Source organism: Leptonychotes weddellii, chromosome 5 (assembly GCF_054177405.1).
Source record: "Leptonychotes weddellii isolate Sample4059 chromosome 5, ASM5417740v2, whole genome shotgun sequence".
In the NCBI taxonomy this organism is placed as follows: Eukaryota; Metazoa; Chordata; class Mammalia; order Carnivora; family Phocidae; genus Leptonychotes; species Leptonychotes weddellii.
In genome coordinates this window covers 126,021,679-126,044,459 of record NC_138373.1, presented here as the reverse complement: position 1 = coordinate 126,044,459, position 22,781 = coordinate 126,021,679, and the positions used below count along the sequence as shown (strand labels likewise).

The following is a 22,781-nucleotide window of genomic DNA, read 5'->3' as shown; positions in this document are numbered from 1 at the left end:
TTGGGAACGAATTGATCAAAGAAAGACCTTAGAAAGAAGTCTATGCTTGACCTAACAAAAGATGTTTTAGCACACAAATAGATTTTACCCATGGGATACCACTTTCTAGTTTTCTTTCTGAAGTATTTTTTCCAATTAGATTTTATTATGCTTGGTCTCACCACATGGAATGCTTCATATATAGGCAGATGTAAAAGAGAGGGAGAAATTACCAATTTGGCCCTACACCAAATATTATATTAGTATTTGGCAGCTACTGGTTAGAACATAGCCCTGAGGAAAACTGCTGTGATTTACTATGATTGTACACAGACCGCTCCATGATAGGTGGCTGTGAGTGAGATCATAAAAAGCCCCTGTTTCCTGTAGCTGATCCAATGACATTTGCAGGAATAACTCTTGACGCTGACGAAGGGTCTCTGTTATTATCTGAAGTGTTAATTAACCTTGACCTTAATAAATAACTTTCTGAAATGAGGGGACCATGTGAATATCAAGAATGTACTAACATTTAATTTGTTGCTAGGAAACAGTCAACACTGATGTCTAGCCATTTATTGTTGAGGTCAAGAAGATCCTTACAAAAGCTTTAAAGTCAGGGCATAAACTTTTCTTGAAAACAGATTTATAGAAAGAGATCTGATTTACAAAATGAAAAAAAAAAGTATATTGCTGTTCAGAAGGAATAAAGTTTAGATTAGTGCTTTATTTACCTTCACCCTATAAATAAATGGATTATTTTCTATTTATAATTTTATAAATTTGAGTACTCTGAGCTACAGGTGTGGCAATGGAATTTTAATGAAGGTATATTTGCGGAAATATGGTAAATGCAAATGTCTTGTCTATATTTGCAGAAATACGGTAAATACAAATGTCAAAATATAACCCCATCTCTAGAAAAGAACAAGCACTTCCTACTTACAGATCCACTTCATGCAAAGAAAACTGGACGGTTTTGTTATTTTTTGAGGAAACTGTTGTAGCATTACTTTTTAAAAATATTGCACTTAGTGAAAGCAATTGGAGAACAGCTGCTGTCAGCCATACATACCTGCCCAACTTTTGAAGTGCAAGTTCAGTGCAACTGGTAGTTCGAATCGATCTGTTGTTATCAACAGCAGTTGATTAATTTAACCAAAATATAATACTAACCAACTTATATTCCATTTTCTAAGATTTAACACCTCAATAGAACAAGCTAATGAAAACTCAAAGGAAAATATACCCTTTAGGAATGACCCAGGGAGACCCAGTGAATGAATGTGTGTGTGTGTGTGTGTGTGTGTGTGTGTGTGTATACATTATAAAATTTCTCTATCTAGTAAAGAATTTCTCTGTAGAGTAAAAAATTTCTGTATGTAGTAAAGATCATTAAGAAAGTCTTTTGCCTTGTTGAAGACATGGGGAAAGAAAGACCCATAAGTGTGAGGGAGACAATAAACATCCTTCTCCCTAAAGAAATTAATTCTGCTTTGGCTGGAACAGGAAACAGTAATGACTGTGGGAAGTGGGCATTATGAGTCTTTCTTCACATGTTCCTCATTAACTAAAAAAAAAAAATAAGGATTGGAAAAGACATATAGAAAATCCAAGTAATCTAATGATATGCCATATAATTCAAATTAATATGTGAATTTATCAGGGTCTGTATATAAAAATTCAATATGGCTAAAAAGAAATGAACTACCAAACCATGAAAAGACATGGAGGGACCGTAAATGCATACTGCTAACTGAAAGAAAAGTACTGTATGATTATACTGTAAGAATCATACCATATGATTCCAACTATATGGCATTCTGGAAGAGGTAAAATTCTGGACACAGGAAAAATTGATCAGTGGTTGCCTACTGAATTGGAGAGGGAGGGATAAATAAATGTTGTACAGGGGATTTTTAGGGCAGTGAAACTATTCTGTATGATGCTATAATGATGAATACATTTCATTATACATTTGTCCAAACCTGTAGAGTGTACACCACCAAGAGTGAACCCTAATGTTAACTGGGGATTTGTGTCAATGCAGGTTTGTCTAATGTAACAAATATAGCACTCTGGTGAGGGATTTTATAGTCAGGAAGGCTGTGTATCTAGGGAGGCAGGGGCTATATGGGAACACTGTACTTTCTGCTCAATTTTGCTGTGAACTTAAAAATACTCTTTAAAAATAAAGGCTATTTTAAAGTTTCAATAAAAAAGCTACTGTATTTCCCCAAGTATTCTTTATACTTTTTCTGGAAGATAACAGAAATGTATTGTCTCACAGTTCTGGGGGCTGGATGAAGGTGTCAGCAGGGTTGGTTCCTTGTAAGGGCTGTGAGGAAGAATCAGTTCCATGCCTCTCCCCTACTTTCTGGTGGTTTTCTGTCAATCTTGATGTTTCTTGACTTTTAAACACATCACCCTGATCTCTGCCTTGATCTTCATATTGTTTTCCTTGTGTGCATATCTTATTTCCAACTTTCCCCTTTTCAGAAGGAAATCATCATATTGGTTTGGGGCCCACTCTAATAACCTGATTTTAACTAGATTACTTCAATAAAGAACTTCTCTCTAAGTAAGGTAACACTCTGAGGTAGTGGGGGATTAGGACTTCAACATATGAATATTGGGAGGACACAACTCAATCCATAACAACAACAAATTTTCCATAATGGCTAAAAACAAGCAAATGAAACAAAACATATGAAAAATACAAAGTATTGGTAAAGATACAGATTTTTATACATTACCATTGGGGGTTTAAATTGTGAGAGTGGAATTTATTTAGCATATATATGGATATTCAAAGCAGCACTATGCTTAATAACCCACAGTGGAATCTAGCCAAATGTCCATCAACAGTAGAATGGATCAATTGTGGCATAATCATACAATGGGGTGCTAAGTAATGATGAAAATAAACAAGACTTCTATTTTCCATAGCACAGATGAATCCCATATTGAGTGAAAGACACAGACACAAAAGTACGCATTGTACAGTTTCATTTATAAAAAGCTAAAAAATCAAACCTCAGAAACAAAACTAATCTGTGCTAAGAATAGTTAGAATATTGTTTACTGTTGATGCGAGGACAGTGACTGAGAACATGACATAACGGGCCCATGTGGGGCAGAGGTATCACTCTCTTGCTTTAATGGTATGCACAAACCTAACGTGATTATAAATGAATGCATTAGGAAAAATGAGTAATGCTTTTGAAAAACTTAAACAATATATAAATACTCTCTGCCCCCCACTTGTGACTTGACTGAGTGCTTGATTTTTGCATTAGTGTGTGATTGAAAAATAATGAATTGACAAAGTAGTGGGGTAAGTAGCAAACTATGGAATCGCTGTTCTATCTTACTGTTCTGTTCTTGGATTTATTGCTTCCGGTTAAAAAAAAGTCTCTCTAGTCTATATTCAATATTTAACTAGTGGTAAAAAAAAAAAAAAAAACAATGATGAAGAACCATATTAGCTTCTCATTTTGCCATCTTTACTGAAGAGCTGTGTATCAAGACACAAAGGAGAAATGTCCCCATCTGGTGATAAAATCATTGAACTTCAGACAGACCCCTAGAGCTCTAGAATGAAAACAGGAAACACTTTGAGACATCGTGTTCTGTGTGATGGAAGTGCTTTTCAGTGATAACAAACACTCTTCAAATGACAACTTTTTTTTCTAGGCTAAAAGTAGCATAGGTGAGTTATGAGAACGGTAAATACATGCAACACAAGGGGGCCAGGTGCATCAGTGAGTGGATAAAGAAATCAGCATAAATGCTGACTTGGCCAGACACCTGTGGCTCATTTCAGCCAGTAGGTTTGTTTATCATGCAAAATACTGCAGCCTAAAATGATGCACCTCTTTTCCTAGATGTGTTGGTGTGGAGCAATGATCGAGTTATTCGCTGGATACAAGCTATTGGACTTCGAGAATATGCAAATAATATTCTTGAAAGTGGTGTGCATGGCTCACTTATAGCCCTGGATGAGAACTTTGACTACAGCAGCTTAGCTTTATTACTACAGATTCCAACACAGAACACCCAGGCAAGCCCCTTGATGCTGTAGTTGTACTGTGTCCTAATCTATATAACGATAAACTAAACTTTTAGGGAAAAAGTAAAAGTTGGCTGTGCATTCATGATTCCTAATGAGAGTTATTAGCTCAGCTCAACCTTTGAAATGTGTCATTGGGGCTTTAATTTCAAGCCACTGGATTTCTAGCCAGAACAAAATCATAAAATTAAGCAGGAAAAGGCATTTAGAGGTTCTATAGTCCAACCTTCCACCTGAATGCCAGATTTCTCAAAACAATATCCCTGGCAGATGGCTTTCAGTCTCTGCCTCTCTGAGAGGCGTTCATTTCTATTTACATGTCTGAATTAGACAGACACTTAGCAATGAGGATGCCAGTGATTCCCCAGCCTGGATAATTATTTGAAATCATCAGAGTTCCTTAAAAACTTAAAAGAAAGCCTGCAAGCTTTCTTTCACAGGCCTAAGAAATCAGATATCCAGAGATAAGATATAGGAATCCTAATTATCTCAAGTTTCCCCCAAATAATGATCATTGAACAAGTTTGAGAATAGATGTGATGAATATCACGCATTGACATGATAAATATCACGTATACATGTGATGAAAATTTGGCAGTCAACTTTATTTTGTTTATATATATTGTGAAGTTTATATAAAATATTCAGTTGGATTAAAGTAACAAAGTGAGGTCAGTGCCCCTTGACCTCAGACATGTATGCGAGGCTATCTCTCCATTGTCCACAGACTAAAGAAAATTGCCCTGCTTTATATTTATAACTAAAACTTGCAATGGCTTGCAGACATGGAGGACTAAAAACTTAAGCTCCCATAAATAAAATAGGATTTGTAATGTTTTCTCAAATGAATGTAATCTCTATGTTTTTTAAAATAAAATGTGACTTTGATGATAACTATACTTTGATGTCAACAGGCAAGGCAGATTCTTGAAAGGGAATACAATAACCTCCTGGCTCTGGGAACTGAACGGCGACTGGATGAAGTAAGTCCTTCTGTATCATTCACAAGGGATCTCAGAGAGTACAAGTAAAACGGCTTTCAAGGAATAGTGCTCAAAAATCAATCAGATGCATGTTTCCAGGATAGAATCTAGAATTTTCCCCAGTATTGTTCTTAGATATTAAGTGTTATGACTCATTTGGTTTTAGAAAAAACTTTATGAATTCATAAACATTATCATATCAGCCATTAGGAACACAAAGAAGTAATTCTGGAACAGGCTCTTTTATGAGCTGTGACTGAAAAATTATGTTGAGTGACATTTAAAAAAAAGCAATGATAACACTAATCCTGATAAATTCAGCTTTTTAATAAGGACTGTACTTATTTCTTAAATATCAGTATATCTTCACAGGAAATTTTGGGATATTAAAATGAAGAGAAAACTTGCTTTCAGTAAAGGGGGAGCTTTTCATTATTTTAGATAGCAATATTGAGTTTTCCTTAAAAACATGAAAAACATTTTGACAGTCACAAGAGTTGAAAGCCACATGGAATGTAAGAATCCCAAGCATCATATATGCATGTTTAAATTACTTAGAAAATAATAAACATGTAAGTAGCCTCCTGAGATAAAGGAATACAAGGGGCATTGGCAAACTGTGCATTGATAAATGCAGTGGACTTTAACAGTCCTTCTGAGTTTTTTACAGGGCCTTTCTGGAAGAAGTAAGAAGAAAACCTGAGTATGAAGTTGAAAATGCAGAGATGCATAATTCTGTGTTGCAAAATGCAGGTGTTTCTTGGCTATAGAGAAAAGATGATTAAAATAATTTTGTGGGGTGCCTGGGTGGCTCAGTTGGTTAAGCGACTGCCTTCGGCTCAGGTCATGATCCTGGAGTCCCGGGATCGAGTCCCACATCGGGCTCCCTGCTCGGCGGGGAGTCTGCTTCTCCCTCTAACCCTACCCCCTCTTGCGCTCTCTCTCTCACTCTCTCTCTCTCTCAAATAGATAGAATTTAAAAAAAAAAAAATTTTGTGAATGAGCCCAGCAAATCCTAAAATGAGGCAATTATTCCACATTCAAACAGGCAGGACAGATGATCTTGGATTTATAAAACCCAGGCTTTCTTTTGCAGAGGAGGTTATAGACAGATAAGCTCTACAGTCTTGACCTGAGCTAACTTCCTATAAATTCATACTCCTGTCCAATCAGGATAATGATTAATATTTTTAAAACCCAGTTAATACTTAACTGATTTTCATTTTATAAGTTGTTTGATAATCTTTTGTCCTTATTCTTAATTGTTGAATCAGAAAGATAGTCTACATACACCTACATCCTTTTGAACATAATTATTCTCCTTGCTTAAAAGTTACAAAAGGAATTTTAATAAAAATTATTAAAGATCTGTCCTATTGCTATGTTTTAAAATGTGGCTTGACCCAAAGGAGCCAGGTAGAGACACAAGCCTATATGAGTTAGTGTTGCTTTCTGAGAGTAAAAAATAAGCAGAAAGGTCTAAATGGAATGTGACTATCTGCCTTTAAAATACACTGCATCTTTTTCTTATTGTTAAAAACATGGCACATGAATTTATTACTCAAACTCTTTTGTCCTGTTTTTTTTTTGTTTTTATTTATTTATTTATTTTTAGTGTGAACAAAAATAGCTAAACAACTTACCCAGAACCAGAGTGTACTTGTTTCTGGGGCTGATTACATTCAGATTCCACTAAAAGAATTTGAGAAGTGCTCATGTGCTTCTATAGACTTTGACTTCAGTTAAGAGGGTATCTTTTAACCTCACCTCATGGAAACTTTTTCCTCTGATGTTGTCGCTTGTAGGTCCTATTAACTTTCTGCAGTAACACTGTATTAAAAGAGCAAAAGGAATCATTATTTAAATCTACAACTTGCTTATTTTTCAGTCCTTAAATCATGCATCATAGGAGTTGTATATCCCTACAATGTAATGCAGTGTTTAGTAGAACTGAAGAATATTTATCTTTATCCAGCAGCTCTTTCAAAATTCCAGAAATCAGAGAGGCCACAACTGTGAAATTCTGTTCCTTTTCTTTATTTATAAACATTTGGAGGCGTAGGACCATGCAGAACCTGGCAGCTGAGAAAGGAATAGCAGACATCTCTTAAAGTGTAAAATGGCTACCTAATCTAAACAAAATTTAGATTTGGATAATAAGAACTCTAGTAGAACTATATATATATATATATAAACTATATATATGTAATATATATATATATAATTTCATAAATCTTCTTCTTTTCCAAAATGACTCTGAATGTCAATTCAATTAGCAATCTATGATGAAGAGTACCTTATAATTTTACTCCTTTATAACAGTGATAATTTGAGCCAAAGTGAAATCACCTGAGCTGGTAGGGTCAACCCCACATACTGAGCTGTAACTTCAGGGAATGCTCAGCCATTGCCTCGATAAGAAACTTAATGGTATGAGAAGATAAGATCTATGTGGAATGATTAATATATTCTTAGAATTTGACACAAAGAATAATTTGTGTTTAATAAAGACTACTACTAGTTCGACACTCGGTTACATAGCATTCCTCACGAATTTAGAGAAAGTTCATTGTATCCGAGGAGATACTTTGTGTATGCACAGAGAGGAAAGAGAGTATATCATTATGATATAGAATTACACTTGTAAAACAGCAACCAGAATTATAGTATGCTTTTAGTGGCATCTAAGGAGCACATGGATTTATTAAAAGGATGGTTTCCAGGCTGCGCAGGTTTTTCAGTAAACTACAAGTTAATTCAGTATCAGCTGAAATCTGATGAATGACAAATTTAGAGTTTCTTACATAGACTATAAGCTGTAGTGTTTCATATGATCCAGGCTATATCAAATATAGCTTTTCCCTTTCTCTTTTTTACATAAAAGTAAAATTCAAGAAGTAGTTCTTCAAGTCTGTGAGTCAAACGCAGTTTGCCTAACACTTTTTAAACTAAGTATGTCATCTCATACAGTAAAATGCGTTGGCTTACAGTATAACAAAGAACAGCTAATATTCTTTTCAGAGAAACTTTTGGGGTTTTATTTTAGATTTTCAAAACTGTTTACTTTTATAGAGAGCAAACCTTAGATTTGAAGTCACAGGAACATTTTTATAAAAACATTTCTGTTGCAAATCTCCTGTGTTATCATTTTGGAATCATAGAAATCTCAAAATAAAGCACAATATTCCATATGTATGCTTTACAGACTGAATATTAATCATTAATATTACATGTTTCTAAGCACACATTTTTAAGTACCTGGACTAGTTTACTTGTTATCATCACATCAAATTATAATTCTATATTGGCAGAGTGATGACAAGAATTTCAGGCGTGGGTCAACATGGAGAAGACAGTTTCCCCCCCGTGAGGTACATGGAATCAGCATGATGCCTGGGTCCTCAGAAACATTACCGGCTGGATTCAGGTTAACCACAACATCTGGGCAATCGAGGAAAATGACAACGGATGGTATAGTAGTTTTGCATTTCTGCTTATAAAGTAAAAATACCAGTTTAGCAAATGCTAGTATCATTCTCTGACCTTGCATAGCTTTCTGGAACTCTTAAGTTGGTTTGCTCTGCTTGAAGTTTACTTTGCTTTCATCAAAAACCAAACTCTTGTAAACGGCTAATGCATGAACCCATGGCACCTCGTTCACATTTTTAAAAAGAATTTAGAAAATCCTAAAAAGGACAATTTTTGGCTAATGTCCACATCTAGGAAGAACAATACTCATCTGCATGATTTGTGTTTCTTTACTCTTCTATTCTCAAAGTAAAGAATTTGTTTAGTTAGAGGTTGGATTTGGACTAATGGTCCTTAGTGGATGGAAATTAACTCTGTGGTCACCCTACGTGTTTGAATATTGTGTTTTATATTTTGTCTTAGAAACCCAGACTTATCAGATCTTTTCACCTCTGACCAAGGCAGAAGGCCTTAAATAAACAAGCACAACTATGAGAAGAGAATTAAACAAACACAAAGCCAACAGTAATTTCCCAATTAGTATTATTTCCTTCTGTGGACATTAGACTTGTGTTACATACTTCACAAAGGAAAACAGCCATTCTGAAGGAGAGACCACTTTGAAATAGTAGTCACAAAGTTATTTCTATTTGGGGGGCATTAAAAAAAAATAGATTCCCTCTCTCTTTATTAAGACAATTGCCCAGAGTCATTATTGCTGTTCAAGGTTATAGCTCTCATGGCCCTTAAAATTAGTTCCAATATAAACCGTGATCTCTGATCTACATGTCTTCTCACGTGTAGATATTATGGAACATGCTAACAAAATTCATGAGGAATCTAATGTGATTAAAATTAGTGAAGAAGCTCTTTAATACTTGGAGGGGAAAAAAAATCCACTATCCTGAATTCTCTAGGAGCAATCTTCGCTTCAAAAACAGAAGCACCGTGGGGAGCTGCTTTTGTTACAGTCTTCATCTAAGGAGGACTATACAACAACCCGAAAGCACAGTTGAATCACACTGGAATAAATTTTCATTAGTAACTTGGTCTAGTGGGAAGGGATGTGAGTGGCCTATGTCTGAAAGAAAGAAGATCTACTAATATGTTCAGGATCCCTTTACGCAGGGGATCATCTTTCTCATCTGAGATTCTGTACTCCATCATCCCAGTTCCTCTAAAGCACTTTTCTCCGTTTGCAGTTGCTTCATCAAGACTGCAGAGGTTAGAGAACTCCACTGTTCGCACATACTCATGTTGACAAGCCACACAAAGGAGGCAGCACTGACTTGCTGTGAGTAGCTTTCCTCGGCTGACAAAAGACAAACCACCCCAAAGTGGAACCTACATAGAGTAGGAAATATACACGATACTCTTTGGGATGGCCTAGCGGTCCAGAAGGGAGATCACCCTCTTGGATCGCTAGAGGGTAGAAGACAAGTCTTAGTATCGTAGCTCTGAATCTGGTCTTTCCGATCACCATCTGCCTGCTTTGACTGATGTAAGATCCCACTGTTGGCGGCCTGGCACTGTCTCATTAAACATCAGCAGGTCACAGCCCCAGCCACCGTCACCTGCTTTTGAGCAGCATTTTATATGGATGCACATAGCATTTTACTGAGGACAGTTTGGCACCTTCAGAATGACACACTTCTAAGTGAATATTTTATGTAGGGGAAGCTGAAGTAAGCAGAGATTGATTCTAGTTGGTACACAGAGTCAAATAGCAGAGACAGGAAAATGACTTAGAGGTTGTTTATTATTAAAAACAAAAGGGTAACTGACAATTTTGAACTTTTCGCATGTTGTTTTTCATCGCTGTGATTTATATTTGTTGAAAACAAATATGAGTTTTAAGTAGCTGGGGCTTACAGCATAGGAACAAAGTGAAATTATAAGAATGGCAAATAGGACTAAAACCTTGATTATATCATCATAAGATGCAGGCATTTGTATTTAGAGAAATACTTAGCTGATGAAATCTACTTTCAAGTCCATATAAAAATGGAGTTTGACTGAAAAACATTTGGTGGTAAGACTGTAGTTTCCTGGATTATAAATGTCAAGTGCTCATGAAACTTTTTTAACCTAAAACTGAGTTTTACCAAAATATTCACCATTTATAATAAATTAATATTTTGGAAAAATAATTTTTAGAGCAATATTTAGAACCCAATATGTGCACAGGGATGGGGAGAGGAAGCAGTTATAGGCAGAGGAACAGCTCATCTTGTGCTGTTTATTCATTGCCTTGAACTAAAAGCTCCATGCAATTTATTGTTGGTCTTTGGGGCCTAATATGAGAGCTAGTAGCTGCCTTATTTGGGTCAGTATTTGAGGCTGCTGATAAAACAAAAAGCTTTCTGATAAGAGATTTAATTTCAGAATGTAAAACCTAACATTAAAAATTTAATTATGGTATACAATTTGGCATCTAATTAGGCATGATCTAAAGTATATAATGATTTGGCTAAATAAGAGGCTTTCCAAAATACTGTTTGTAATAGCTTCTACATGATAATTTCCCCAGGAACTGAATACTTCACTAATTTACAAATGACTATTTAATATGTTGAGTAGTGCTTGCTTCTTAGTTCCTGACTGATGGATAGAATTACTCTTTAACTATTTGCAGTCTGTATTTTGTGCATGGCACTCTAGTTCACATTTCCCAGTTTTTACCATTAAATGGGATAAACATATTTATTTACAATAACCTAATCTAGGACAACCAATTTCTATTAGCACTTTTGTTATTAGAAGAATTCAGAACATATCATTTATTGTTTCATTTGTGTCGGGAAGAGAAACTGTGAGCTTTTCCTAAGTATATTATCACTGGAAACAATCAGTGATGCCACATCACTGATCCAGATCCCTTAAAATATGTCATTTATTACCATTATGTTTTCGTCACAGTTAAACAAAGGTGTCTTTTTAAGAGCTCTAAAAGGTATGAACTCAAATATGACTCTCTTCCATGGAAAAGGTCAACTCAACCAAATTTACTGATGAACAAGCTCTAAATTTTTCAAAAGGATTGCTCACATTTTCTGTGAATACCTTTGTTTCTATTTACCGCCATGCTTTCCACAAACTTGAGCAAATCTTGTTACTTATTAAGTTGGCCTGCACAAAATCGGAGAAGAGCAAATGTTAATTACCTACAGCTCTCGGTCAGATCCTAGCTGACATTCTGGGCACGGGCTCCCAGGGCAGACGTAGGCAGGCTGCACGGAGATCACCAACAGTGGCAGAGGGGGATTGTCCAGGCTGGGAGCTGTGGGTAGACTAACGCTGTGCATTAAATATTTTAGATGTCTTTTCCGTCTACTCTACCTAAAGTGCACTACCATCTCAGAAGATGAACAGTGAAAACCTTTGTGAAGACTGAATTCTAAGGACACAACCCCAAGTAATGACTTATTAAGCTGAAAATGTGATCTGGGGGGAGTCAGATATTAAGTTTGATTAGTTTACTACAATTGTAAGAAAATGCTTAAGTCATTTGAATAATAAGCATCATCCACATCCTACATTCTGTACAACAGATGCTTTTATGAAATGGAGCCACTTGTTTTTTCATGTTTTATTGTAATATACTACGCATTTATGTATTACTGTGTATGTATTTCTTTTTAAATGTGTCTTCTGTAAATGGATATAAATATGATTTTTAAAAAAATAAAATATATGGTTCATGGAGTCTCGAGTGCAAACATTTGACAATCCCAAGTACTGTTTGTATTTTACCATCCCACCATTTTTACAGTTTTTGAATTGTAACAGTCAAATCGATATGTTTCTCCTTCAAGTCTGTCAATACTTAAAGCTGAAAACCTGCCTCTGATCATGTAAAAAGGAATGATTTAACCTGGAACTGGAGCCAAAAATAGTCCTTTAAAGGCAATCAGGGATGTCCTAAATCTTTAGAAATAGCACTGTGATGGCTTGATCTCCTTTTCAATACAAAACAGAGCTAAACTGTTTACAAGAGTCAAAAGCAATTCTTTAAAAAAATTTATAAGGAATGAACATTATCTTCTCTTGTTACCTGTGGACCAAGTCAAAAAAGAAAAAAAAAACTACTAAGAACCACATGTTCATCAGATATCTTGAACCGCCAGCCAGCACTGTTCAGTGAATGTCAACCACTGCGGAGTCTGAGGCTCATTTCCACTGAAAAAAAAACAAAACAAAACCCAGAAACCTTTCCCTTTTGTCAATGTAACAGGGCATTAGTCAGACTCATGTATAATGTTATAAGCTTCTAGCCAAGATGGCCTTGTTGCGACTTCCCTGAAGTCAGTCTTATCAGAGGAAATAAATGAAAGACAGAATGATTAACATATATAGTGTATAAAAGTATAGAAGAGTAATCTCTTCCCTGTGGCTTTATTTGGTGGTGTTACTGTTGTTTATTCTTTGTTTATATGGGAGATTTCAAAGTAAAAACCTATTTAATAATACCATTTATCTAACTGCTGATTTTCTGCTGCTTGATCTTATGAAGCGCAAGACCTGTCATTAGTAATTTCCTTTTTGTATTTAATTTGCTATGTTTGCACGTACATTACATTTGTTTTGATGTCTGTTTTTGTTTAACAGATTCAGTCGAAAGATAATGGTAACAGAAACCCTTTCCATTGTCAATAAAAAAAAAAATACTTCCAGTTCTCTGTTTAATCTTTGTTTTCTAGTCACCTAATGTTTAACAATTTACTTGAACCATAATGCAAATTGTCCTTTTAGCGACTCTCAATCTAATATTTATCTTCAATAGTGAGTCTGCCACAAGAGGGAGCCCTAAACTTGCTTATGAAGGTGATTTTAAATTTTCTAGAAATGTTGCCTGAGCAGAAACAATGGGAAAGAGCTTTCTAAGCTCATCTGATCATGGGGATCTTGACTTAAGGAAATGAAATGTAATATAGAAACTATGATATTATAATAACAAATGATTTGTATCTACTCTCAATACATGACTTAATCACATAATCAGTTTCTCCCCTTTAGAGATCATCTGGTAAGAAATAGTAATCGTTTATAATAGACTCTAATGTAGAGCGATAAAAAGATCTACCTGTTCCCTCAAAAAAAGTATAAAATACTCTTCAACGTATAATATAATTTCTGCCAGATTCTAAACTCCATTTAATTTGGATTTTTAAGCTCAGAATCTCAGTAGTTTTCCTTCTGGCCATCTATTAACTTTATGAATTTTCACATTTGTAATGATGAGAGCCTGTTCTCAAATACAATTTTATATAAATAAAAGTGCTCTTGAAATGTAAAGCAGGTCTAATTTTTATATATTTAATGTATTGTCTTGAACAAAATAACTCAATTGGAAAACACTTTTCCATAGATTTTAAAAGAACATCTTTAAATTTTTCCAATGTCTTACAGTAAAAATTTACATGGAAATATCAAAAGAAGGCCATGCAGACTTTATTTCAGCACATTTAAATATGACTGTATTTTTAGTAACATTATATTGTTATTTTAAAGATGTATTTAATCCAGAATATTTTAGGTACAATCTAGTGAAAGTGCTTTATGGTAAGTATGAAATAGAAAATTCCTTTTCTTTTTCCTCCCAAATTTTAGGCAATCGACAACTCAAGTGTATCTTTCTTGCCCTACTTTTCATCAATGAAAGTAACAGTATTTCTTCTCCAGCCTCATGCACCGTTTTCCAATCCCACTCAACTGGAAAATAACTCAAGCCTGATTGCTAATGTGCCCCTTCAGAATTGATTGCAGGACAAATGTGCAAGAGATCCCACAGATGTACCTTTCACACATGCGTTTGTTTACACCTTGCAAATGAACGATGATATGCATTGAGCTAAAGAATGTGCCATTTCAAATTAACTGAATCTTATATGAAAAAATAAGGTAATACATTTTAAACATTGAAAATATTATTATTTGTTAAGATTACAGTTGTGATTATGAGTAAAATGTACCCAAGAGAAAAGACACTTTTTAAGGAACCCGACAGCTTCAAATTATAAGTTGAATATCTATCTAGTTGGTTTAATTCAGGCTACTAAAAAAACTAAAGAGAACAGTTAGCTGACTATATTTTTTCAGGTATAAACAACCAAGAAGCCAATTTAAGCAAACAGGACTTTCCTTTGAGAAGCCATTTATTTATACAGCCTATGGTCCAAAAAAAAAGCTATCATTTTCAGAATGTCTTACACTGGTTGTAAGTAATTTTTATGAAACAAGTAAATAAGCTCTTACGTGTTATCTCTCAAGTATATTTCGCGCCCAGACTATTACGTTAGGACAGCTACTCTTAAAAATAATGTTCCTGATGGACTGAAAGATTGGGAAATACTTTGAGCACCATCAAAGACTCAATGAGCATGGTATATTTTTTTACTTTAAATGTATTCTTTGATAACTGATATCAGGTAGAATCCTAAGTAATCCTAAGTAAATCACATATTTAACTCTATCAAGTTACTCTGGCTAACTGGCACATTATCATAAGCTTAGTAACAAAGACTCATTTTCAATTACTTTTCTTAATTTCTCAATACTTTTCTATAAGTTTAAATGGAAAAATGTGTTTGGAGGTCACAATATTTTTTTTTAGTGAATTATTATTTAAGAATTAGAGATTTCACATAAAAATCTGGATTTGGGGTTTCTTAAAAATTCCTGGTCTTTAGCATAATGTAAAAACTTTTACATTTCTTCCTTAAGAACTTTCCTTGTCAGTTTACCCCATTTCTGTGTCATTTGCTTGTTTTGATAGGAAGCTGGAATCATTAAGTGTACAGTTTAAGAACCTGAGACAGGAGGAGGAACTCCAAACAGCTCTCATCTCCATGACAAAGAGATCGGATTAAATGACCTCTAGCATCTGTCAGGCATGTGATTTTCCTTCACTAAAAATGGCCTGAAGGCAGAGCTGTACTCTGGTATCCAACCTTCCCTCAGGAAATGTATGACGAGACAGATCCTCCTATCTAGAAAATCATCTGTCTAGATGATTACCTAAAACCTCCCGTGTTATCAATTTCATTTAAAATAACGGGGCATGGGGACATCTCAAGAATATTAGAAAATACTCAGAATTTCTGTAAGAAAAATGATAATTATTTTCGGACTTCAACTTGAGTTTTAGGTTTTGGGTCAAAGCTAGAGATTCCTCATTTCAGGAAGTAGCGCTATATTAATGTGTCTCTTTCAATTAAAATATTTGGGGGGTTCAGTTTTTAAAAATCATACATTAGATATATTTTTCTTAAAGTGCTAGACAACCTTTAAGGAGCCATGTTATAGGCAACTGAAAAAGATGCTCTTTGGATCTAATCAAACAGAAGGCACAGGTCTTTCACTAGGCTTCAAGTATTGTTTTTTAGACCAAGCTTTACAATTCGTATTTCAGTTTGCAAGTAATTTCTATTTAAATATTTATTTATGGGAAATAATTCCAAAAATCTGACTCCAGTTAGAAAATGGATTCAAACTGACTCAAAATAGGGAAAAAAGTCATGATGACTGCTTCAGCACTTCTTCTATGTGCCCAAAAATGCTGGGGTCTTCAATTGTAGGTGTTATCTGGAAAGAAAATACGAGTCAGGTGAATGCTCTTCCTTGAACCCCTTTCCCTCTCCCTATAATTAAACAATTACCTGCAATACTGCATTCTCCATTTTCTTATAAAGGCATATAGAAATGTTCAAAAAAGGGGACTCCAAATTTAATATTTTAAAATGTATATATAGTCTTCCAGAGTAATAAACTGTTCAGTTAGCAAAACTATAGGTCCTAAGTGGAATTTCTCTAGAATCCCTCTAATGAGCCTTTCTATGTGCCTCTCTAGAAATATATATATATATATATATTTTAGTATTTACAACTACTATTTACTGTTGCCTCACTTTCTATTAGATCTTGAGGATTAAAGACATGTATATCTATGCACATATAAAGTGCACCAAAATTCGAAGAATATATATACTTGAATTAGCCTAATGTTTGCCAAAATAATTTTCACTCAGAACAGGAGACATAATTAGCATATGCACCAGTTAGAACTGCTTAAGCATGTATAACCAGCCTCAATTGTTTGCTTTCTCATTCAGTAATAGACATTAATGACTACAATGAAGGAAGTTGTATCTTTAATTCAGTAAGATTGCGTTCCCACAAGTTGTTGGAATTTAACTGACGTATTTACTAATAGTAAAAGTACTTCCACACACTGGTACTCGAAGCATATGGTGTTAATTAATCTGTGTTTCCACAACCCTCATTCCTAGAGAGTGGCTATGCAGCTTCCCCCTTAACATTAAAAAAATGTTAATGCCAAAGAAGTGGGGGAGAAATATTTCAGAACCTGGCATATAACATTTTTGATAATTTACCTTATAGGGCTTGCCATTGACAAGGGCAGACAGAGCCGACCGGGGAATTTTGCCAGACCTCGTTTTGGGTAACTGTTTGACAAACACTGCATTTCGAAAAGCAGCCACAGGGCCAATGCTCTGTCTCACATGGTTTATAATCTCTTCCAAAACTTGTTCCTCTGTTGTATTTATATCTAGGGAGAAAGTCCAGATGATAAGAACTGAATTAACCTTCGTTAATCATTCAGGGCTCAAACACTCAGGAAGGACAAAGATTTCTCACCTTTTCTCAACACACAGAGCGCTAAGGGCACGTGACCTTTCAAAGGATCTTCCTTGCCGACAACAGCACAGTCGGCCACAGTACCATGGGAAAGGACTGACTGTAAGAAGGAAAAGCATCCATTTAGAAAATATATGTATGCATATATAAGAATATATATGCACACACACGTATGTATGTATGTATGTATGTATTTCAATTGGGAAAAAAGTACATGTCAGAGAACTGAAAACCTAAAACCTATAGCTAGCTGCCTGTGTGGAAATCACTGCTGATTCACAATTCCTATCATTAAAACTGGGGTGAGAGAACTGTTAGGACCCCCATGGTAGCCACTCAGTAAAGGCTAACTGTAATTAAGACAAATTGCTTTGCTTACCTGGAAAGTGAGGGAACTGCTTCTTTGTCTCACTTGCTCATTAATGGGGTCGGGGCAAATACGCAGCAGTCACTACATGGGAACAAACTGCAGTGGGCATCCGAAAGCAGATGACCTCATGGTGATCTGGCTTCAGTGCTGGCTACCATAAGCAGACTCTCCAGAGAAATCCAAGGCAGCCCCATGACTAAATGGCGATTTTATTTCTGTATCTGTTACTGAGCAATGAACAGAGCATTTCTTTTGTTGAGTGACCACCCATCCAGAGAGGATTTTCCGACTTGAAAGAAAAGGCTGGGCATGGCATGAAGCTCTGACATCGGATAATCACCCCTGTCAAGGAATCATTTTCATACTGCTTACCCTGAGCTCTAAATATCTTAAAGAACAAAGCAGCTATCTATCTGGAATCACAAGAACCCATAGAGTAACCACATGAAATACAGAAGCTTAGGGTTAAAAAAGCATTTCTACCGTGATGGTACTTTTAAATGATTGTTCAAAATATCCTCTTCTGAGAGAGTGATGGGTCTTTCAGTGACTGCAAATCTCTAATAGCTAGAGAAAACAGTGGGCAATATACCAACAGCTCATTTGGCACTTCTCATTCTTTCAACAAACAGTTACTAAATCCTTCTCTGTTCTGACCACTGCACTAGGCCCAGTGGTGAGCAAAAACAGGTGGAGCACCATCTCAGGGTGCTTACAGTCTAATGGATGAGGGCAATATTAATAAACAATCACGAGTACTTATTATTATGAATGTTTAAATATAAAAGTGATAAGGGTTCTGGAGAGCTAGCCTGGTTTTTATATGAAAGCCATAGCAGAAGTAGCCAAAAAAACTTGGGTTTTTATAGGAAATATATGGCAAAAGCAGGAGGATAAATACCGGTCTCAGAGAAGCCTTCAGGAAATGACAATGAGTTCAGGTTTACAGGATGAGTAGATGCTGATTAGGCAAGATGGAGAGGCGGGGCAAAGCCCTGAGGAAGGACTAGGCACAAACCATTCAAACCTGAAAGAGATTAATGTGGAGGGAAAGCAGAGAGCAAGACTGAGAAAGGAGCAAGAAGAGATGAAGGTGTAGAGGTAGAGAGGGTCTGTGCTAAGGACTTCCAATTTATTTTAGTAACACTGGAAAGGCAATAAAGCATTTTCGGGAGTTGAGGAGGAGAGACAAGATTTTTTTAATAGACTTTATTTTTTAGAGTAGTTTTAGATTCACAGCGAAATTGAGTGGAAAGCACAGAGATTTGTCATATATGTGCTGCTTCCATATATGCGCAGCCTCCCCCACTCTCAAAATCCCTCACCAGAGTGGTATATTTGTTAGAATTGATGAACCAACATCAACACGTCATTCTCACCTTAGGCCATAGTTGACGTTAGAGTTCACGCTTGGTGTTATACATTCTGTGGGTTTTATGACGTGTGTCCACCATTATATTGCATTTCACAGAATAGTTTCCCTGCCCTAAAAAATCTCCTGTGCTCTGCTTATTTATTCTTACTTCCTGCTAGCCGTTGGCAAACATTGATCTTCTCAGAGTCTCCAAAGTCCTTTTTCAGAATGCTGGAATCATATAGTATGTAGTCTTTTCATTGGCTTCTTTTACTTCAGAGTGTATTTTGAAAAACAAATTTACTTTGGGTTCGTTGTAGAGAACAAATACAGGATTGTTAAAGGTGAGTATTACAGTTTGTTGAAATCGCCCATGAGGCTACCATAGTAGACCAAGGCTATGACAGTGGGTATGAAGATTCTAGAGTTTCTTTAGAGGTAAAATGAACACAATTTTATGATAAATTGGATATGGGGCAAGAAGAAGGTAGAGAAGCTAAGGATGATTCTGTGCTTTTTGGCTTGAACAGCTGATTGGATAGTGGTGCCATTTTCTAAGCCAGAAAATACTAGTGAAGGTTAGGCTTGGAAGGAATGATCATGTATCAAATCTTGGAGATGTTCCACAGAAGCACGTTGGAGATATCTGAGTGGAGGAGTTGAATCTGATGGGAGTCTTAATCTGGAGATGCACATTTGAATGTCACTAAATGCAGAGATGGTAATGAAAGCTATAGACATTGATTAGATCAGTTAGGGAGAAAGCAGTGAGAAGAGTGAGAGCTTTAAGGAACGCCACCATCTAACGGCTACATGAAAAAGGAGGAACTGCCAAACTAGACTAAAAAGGCACAACCGGAGAGATAGGAGAAAAACCCACAGAATCTAGGACACGCCACTTTCAAGTCCCAAAGTTTCCGTGAATTCTTCTTTCTTTTAATTATGCCAAGTTGAAAATGAGCTGTCTCTTCTCTGAGGTCCTGGAAGACTCTGTGAACTAGTAGCCTGTGCACCACCTCACACAGCCCCTAGTGAAACAGAGAAATCAACACCTCCTCTATCCTCTTGTTACCATCCACGTTGAAGGACTGAGGTGTAAGAGTTGCCATCCACATAGTTTTTGACTCTTATACTGCTGAGGATAGTATGTGTTAAATGACTTTTGTGCTGTACATTTTATTAACTTCATTGCTGAGATCGAGATATGCACCTCATCTTCCATTAATTGGGCCTCACTAAAAAGCTTCTGCAAAACACCAACGATACAGGCCATACACCACCATCTTCTCCCAGTGCTTCAATCTGAACTCTCAAAGTGCTTTCAACAGCTTTCCCATTTATTAAGATTTTATTTATAGTTCAGGTCCATATGCTTAGAGACAAATATTTATTGCCAGAGATTTGTACTGGTAATTAGTAGAGTCAGTCACAGTCTTTGGAAGAGAATATTTTGTCTATAGCAGAAAGGATATAAACTTGGTAGGCCCATTGCTCTGATTCCGATTTAGGATTCCCTTAAGGAGTACAGAAAAAATTTTACCTGCCTAACCAGAGTTTTGATTGTCAAAAAAAAAAAAAAAAATTATTAAAGTTTTCACTGGTACCATAAGCCTCTCCTAGTTTTTAAAATGCCAATGTATCTGGGCGCCTGGGTGGCTCAGTTGGTTGGGCGACTGCCTTCGGCTCAGGTCATGATCCTGGAGTCCCGGGATCGAGTCCCGCATCGGGGGTCCCTGCTTGGCGAGGAGCCTGCTTCTCCCTCTAACCCTCCCCCCTCTCATGTATTCTCTCTCTCTCATTCTCTCTCTCTCAAATAAATAAATAAATCTTTAAAAAAAAAATGCCAATGTATCTGTTTAAATTACTATTAAAAAAAATCGATCATCCAGGTATTTTGTCACCTAACTGGTATAATTTTAACTAAAGCAAACACCAAATCTTGTAGTTTGCCCTTCTTCACCTTATTGTTTTAATTTCGCCATGTTTCCATCCTCAGTGTTAGTATGTTTAGAAGTGGTTGGGAAAACGCTGACTGCTTTTCCATATGGGCTGAGTATTTTAAACTCAAAAGTAATATATAACACAGTTCTCTACAATATCAAAGTTTCAGATTTTTTGTCTAGTTTGTGGACAAACTCTTAAAAATCTGTGAACAACATAATCATTTATCAGAATTTTATGTCATCTGTAAATGAAGTTCATTATTATAGTGGATAAAATATTAATCAGCATTAAAATGATGCCATAAAGGGAGGGAGACAGCTTTCTATGTTGGCTCCACAAGTAATATTTACATGCCAAATTATGATTTCAACAACTGAGTCATTAAAAAGGAAAGCATCAAAGTATGTCTTGGCAACATTTAAGGGACAGAAGCCAAACAAATGTCCTATGGGGGTAAAAATATCAAAAGCCACTTTCGTATATGTCCTCCAGGTACAATCCATAAAGCATCCGTGATTAACTGACAGTTAAGAACTGAAAAAATGATACAACTTGAGAGATAATTGTCTCACCAAAAGTGTGCAATGGTTCCAACTTACGACTTTTTGCCTTTAGGATGGTGTGAAAGCGATATGTGTTCAGGAGAAACTATACATCAAATCTTGAATTTTGGTCTTTTCCCAGGCTGGCAGTATGCAGTACACAATCCTTTCTTGTGATACTGGGATGCTTCTTGTCTTATGGTATTATTTCTCTCGCATTTTTTTCTTATTTTGTAATATTCCAAGCATCATTTATTCATAGTGGATAGGGATGATCTGTAAATCTTCTTTGTCCTTATATCTTGAAAATGTATTTATTTTGTCAAATTTGATTGATAGATTAACTATATGTAGAGTTACTATTTAAAATCCTTTCCCACTCAAATTTGATAGCATTTTCCACTGTCTTTTAAAAATTTTTTTAATTTAAATTCAATTAATTAACATATAGTGTATTATTAGTTTCAGAGGTAGAGTTCAGTGATTCAACAGTCTTCTATAACATCCAGTGCTCACTAAACCCCTTCCCTCCTTAATGTCCATCACCCAGTTACCCCATCCCTCAAGCCCCCTCCACTCCAGCAACCCTTACTTTGTTTCCTATGATTAAGAGTTTATGATTATGGTTTGCCTCCCTCTCTGATTTCACCTTGTTTTATTTTTCCCTCCCTTCCCCTATGATCCTATGCTTTTGTTTCTTAAATTCCACATATGAGAGAGATCATATGATAATTGTTTTTCTCTGACTGACTTATTTTATTTATCCTCTAGTTCCATCCACATCGTTGCAAATGGCAAGATTTCATTTTTCTGATGGTTGAGTAGTATTCCACTGTGTGTGTGCATATATATATATATATATATATACACCACATCTTTATCCATTCATCTGTTGATGGACATCTGGGCTCTTTCCATAATTCGTCTATTGTTGACATTGATGCTATAAACATTGGGGTGTAGGTGCCCCTTCAGATCACTACATTTGTATTCTTGGGGTAGATATCTAGTAGTGCAATTGCTAGGTCATAGGGTAGCTCTATTTTCAACTTTTTGAGGACTCCCCCATACTGTATTCCAGAGTGGCTACAACCAGCTTGCATTACCACCAACAGTGTAGGAGGGTTCCCCTTTCTCTGCATCCTAGCCAACATTAGTTATTTCCTGATTTGTTAATTTTAGTCATTCTGACTGGTGTGAGGTAGTATCTCATTGTGGTTTTGACTTGTATTTCCCTGATGCCGAGTGATGTTGAACACTCTTTCAAGTGTCTGTTGGCCATTTGTCTTCTTTGGAGAAATGTCTGTTCATGTCTTCTGCCCATTTCTTGATTGGATTTTTAGTTCTTTGGTATTTAGTTTGATAAGTTCTTTATAGATTTTGGATACTAGCCTTTTATCTGAATAGACAT

The 22,781-nt window shown here is 35.8% G+C and overlaps 2 protein-coding genes across 21 annotated transcripts in view; one reads left to right on the top strand and one right to left on the bottom strand.

Annotated features, from left to right (window-relative positions):
• Positions 1-13,175, top strand: part of PPFIA2 (PPFI scaffold protein A2) — a 464,553-nt gene extending 451,378 nt beyond the window's left edge. For 15 of the 18 annotated variants that reach the window (XM_081822131.1, XM_081822133.1, XM_081822149.1 and 12 more), the window contains 5 exons: positions 3,867-4,042; positions 4,966-5,034; positions 8,346-8,505; positions 9,705-9,796; positions 11,820-13,175. In XM_081822131.1, coding sequence (XP_081678257.1) covers positions 3,867-4,042; positions 4,966-5,034; positions 8,346-8,505; positions 9,705-9,763 — 464 coding nt within the window. In that variant the 3' untranslated portion in view covers positions 9,764-9,796; positions 11,820-13,175. The remainder of the gene's footprint in view (positions 1-3,866; positions 4,043-4,965; positions 5,035-8,345; positions 8,506-9,704; positions 9,797-11,819) is intronic. The other 3 variants (XM_081822147.1, XM_081822139.1, XM_081822135.1) reach the window with 1 other exon arrangement.
• A 622-nt stretch (positions 13,176-13,797) lies between these two features.
• Positions 13,798-22,781, bottom strand: part of ACSS3 (acyl-CoA synthetase short chain family member 3) — a 140,568-nt gene continuing 131,584 nt past the window's right edge. For 2 of the 3 annotated variants that reach the window (XM_081822150.1, XM_081822152.1), the window contains 3 exons: positions 17,161-17,260; positions 16,896-17,071; positions 13,798-16,086 (listed from right to left, as the gene is read on the bottom strand). In XM_081822150.1, the coding sequence (XP_081678276.1) occupies positions 16,018-16,086; positions 16,896-17,071; positions 17,161-17,260 (345 nt within the window). In that variant the 3' untranslated portion in view covers positions 13,798-16,017. Of the gene's footprint in view, positions 16,087-16,895; positions 17,072-17,160; positions 17,261-18,431; positions 18,558-22,781 lie in introns of those variants that run through there. The other variant, XR_014145818.1, reaches the window with a different exon arrangement.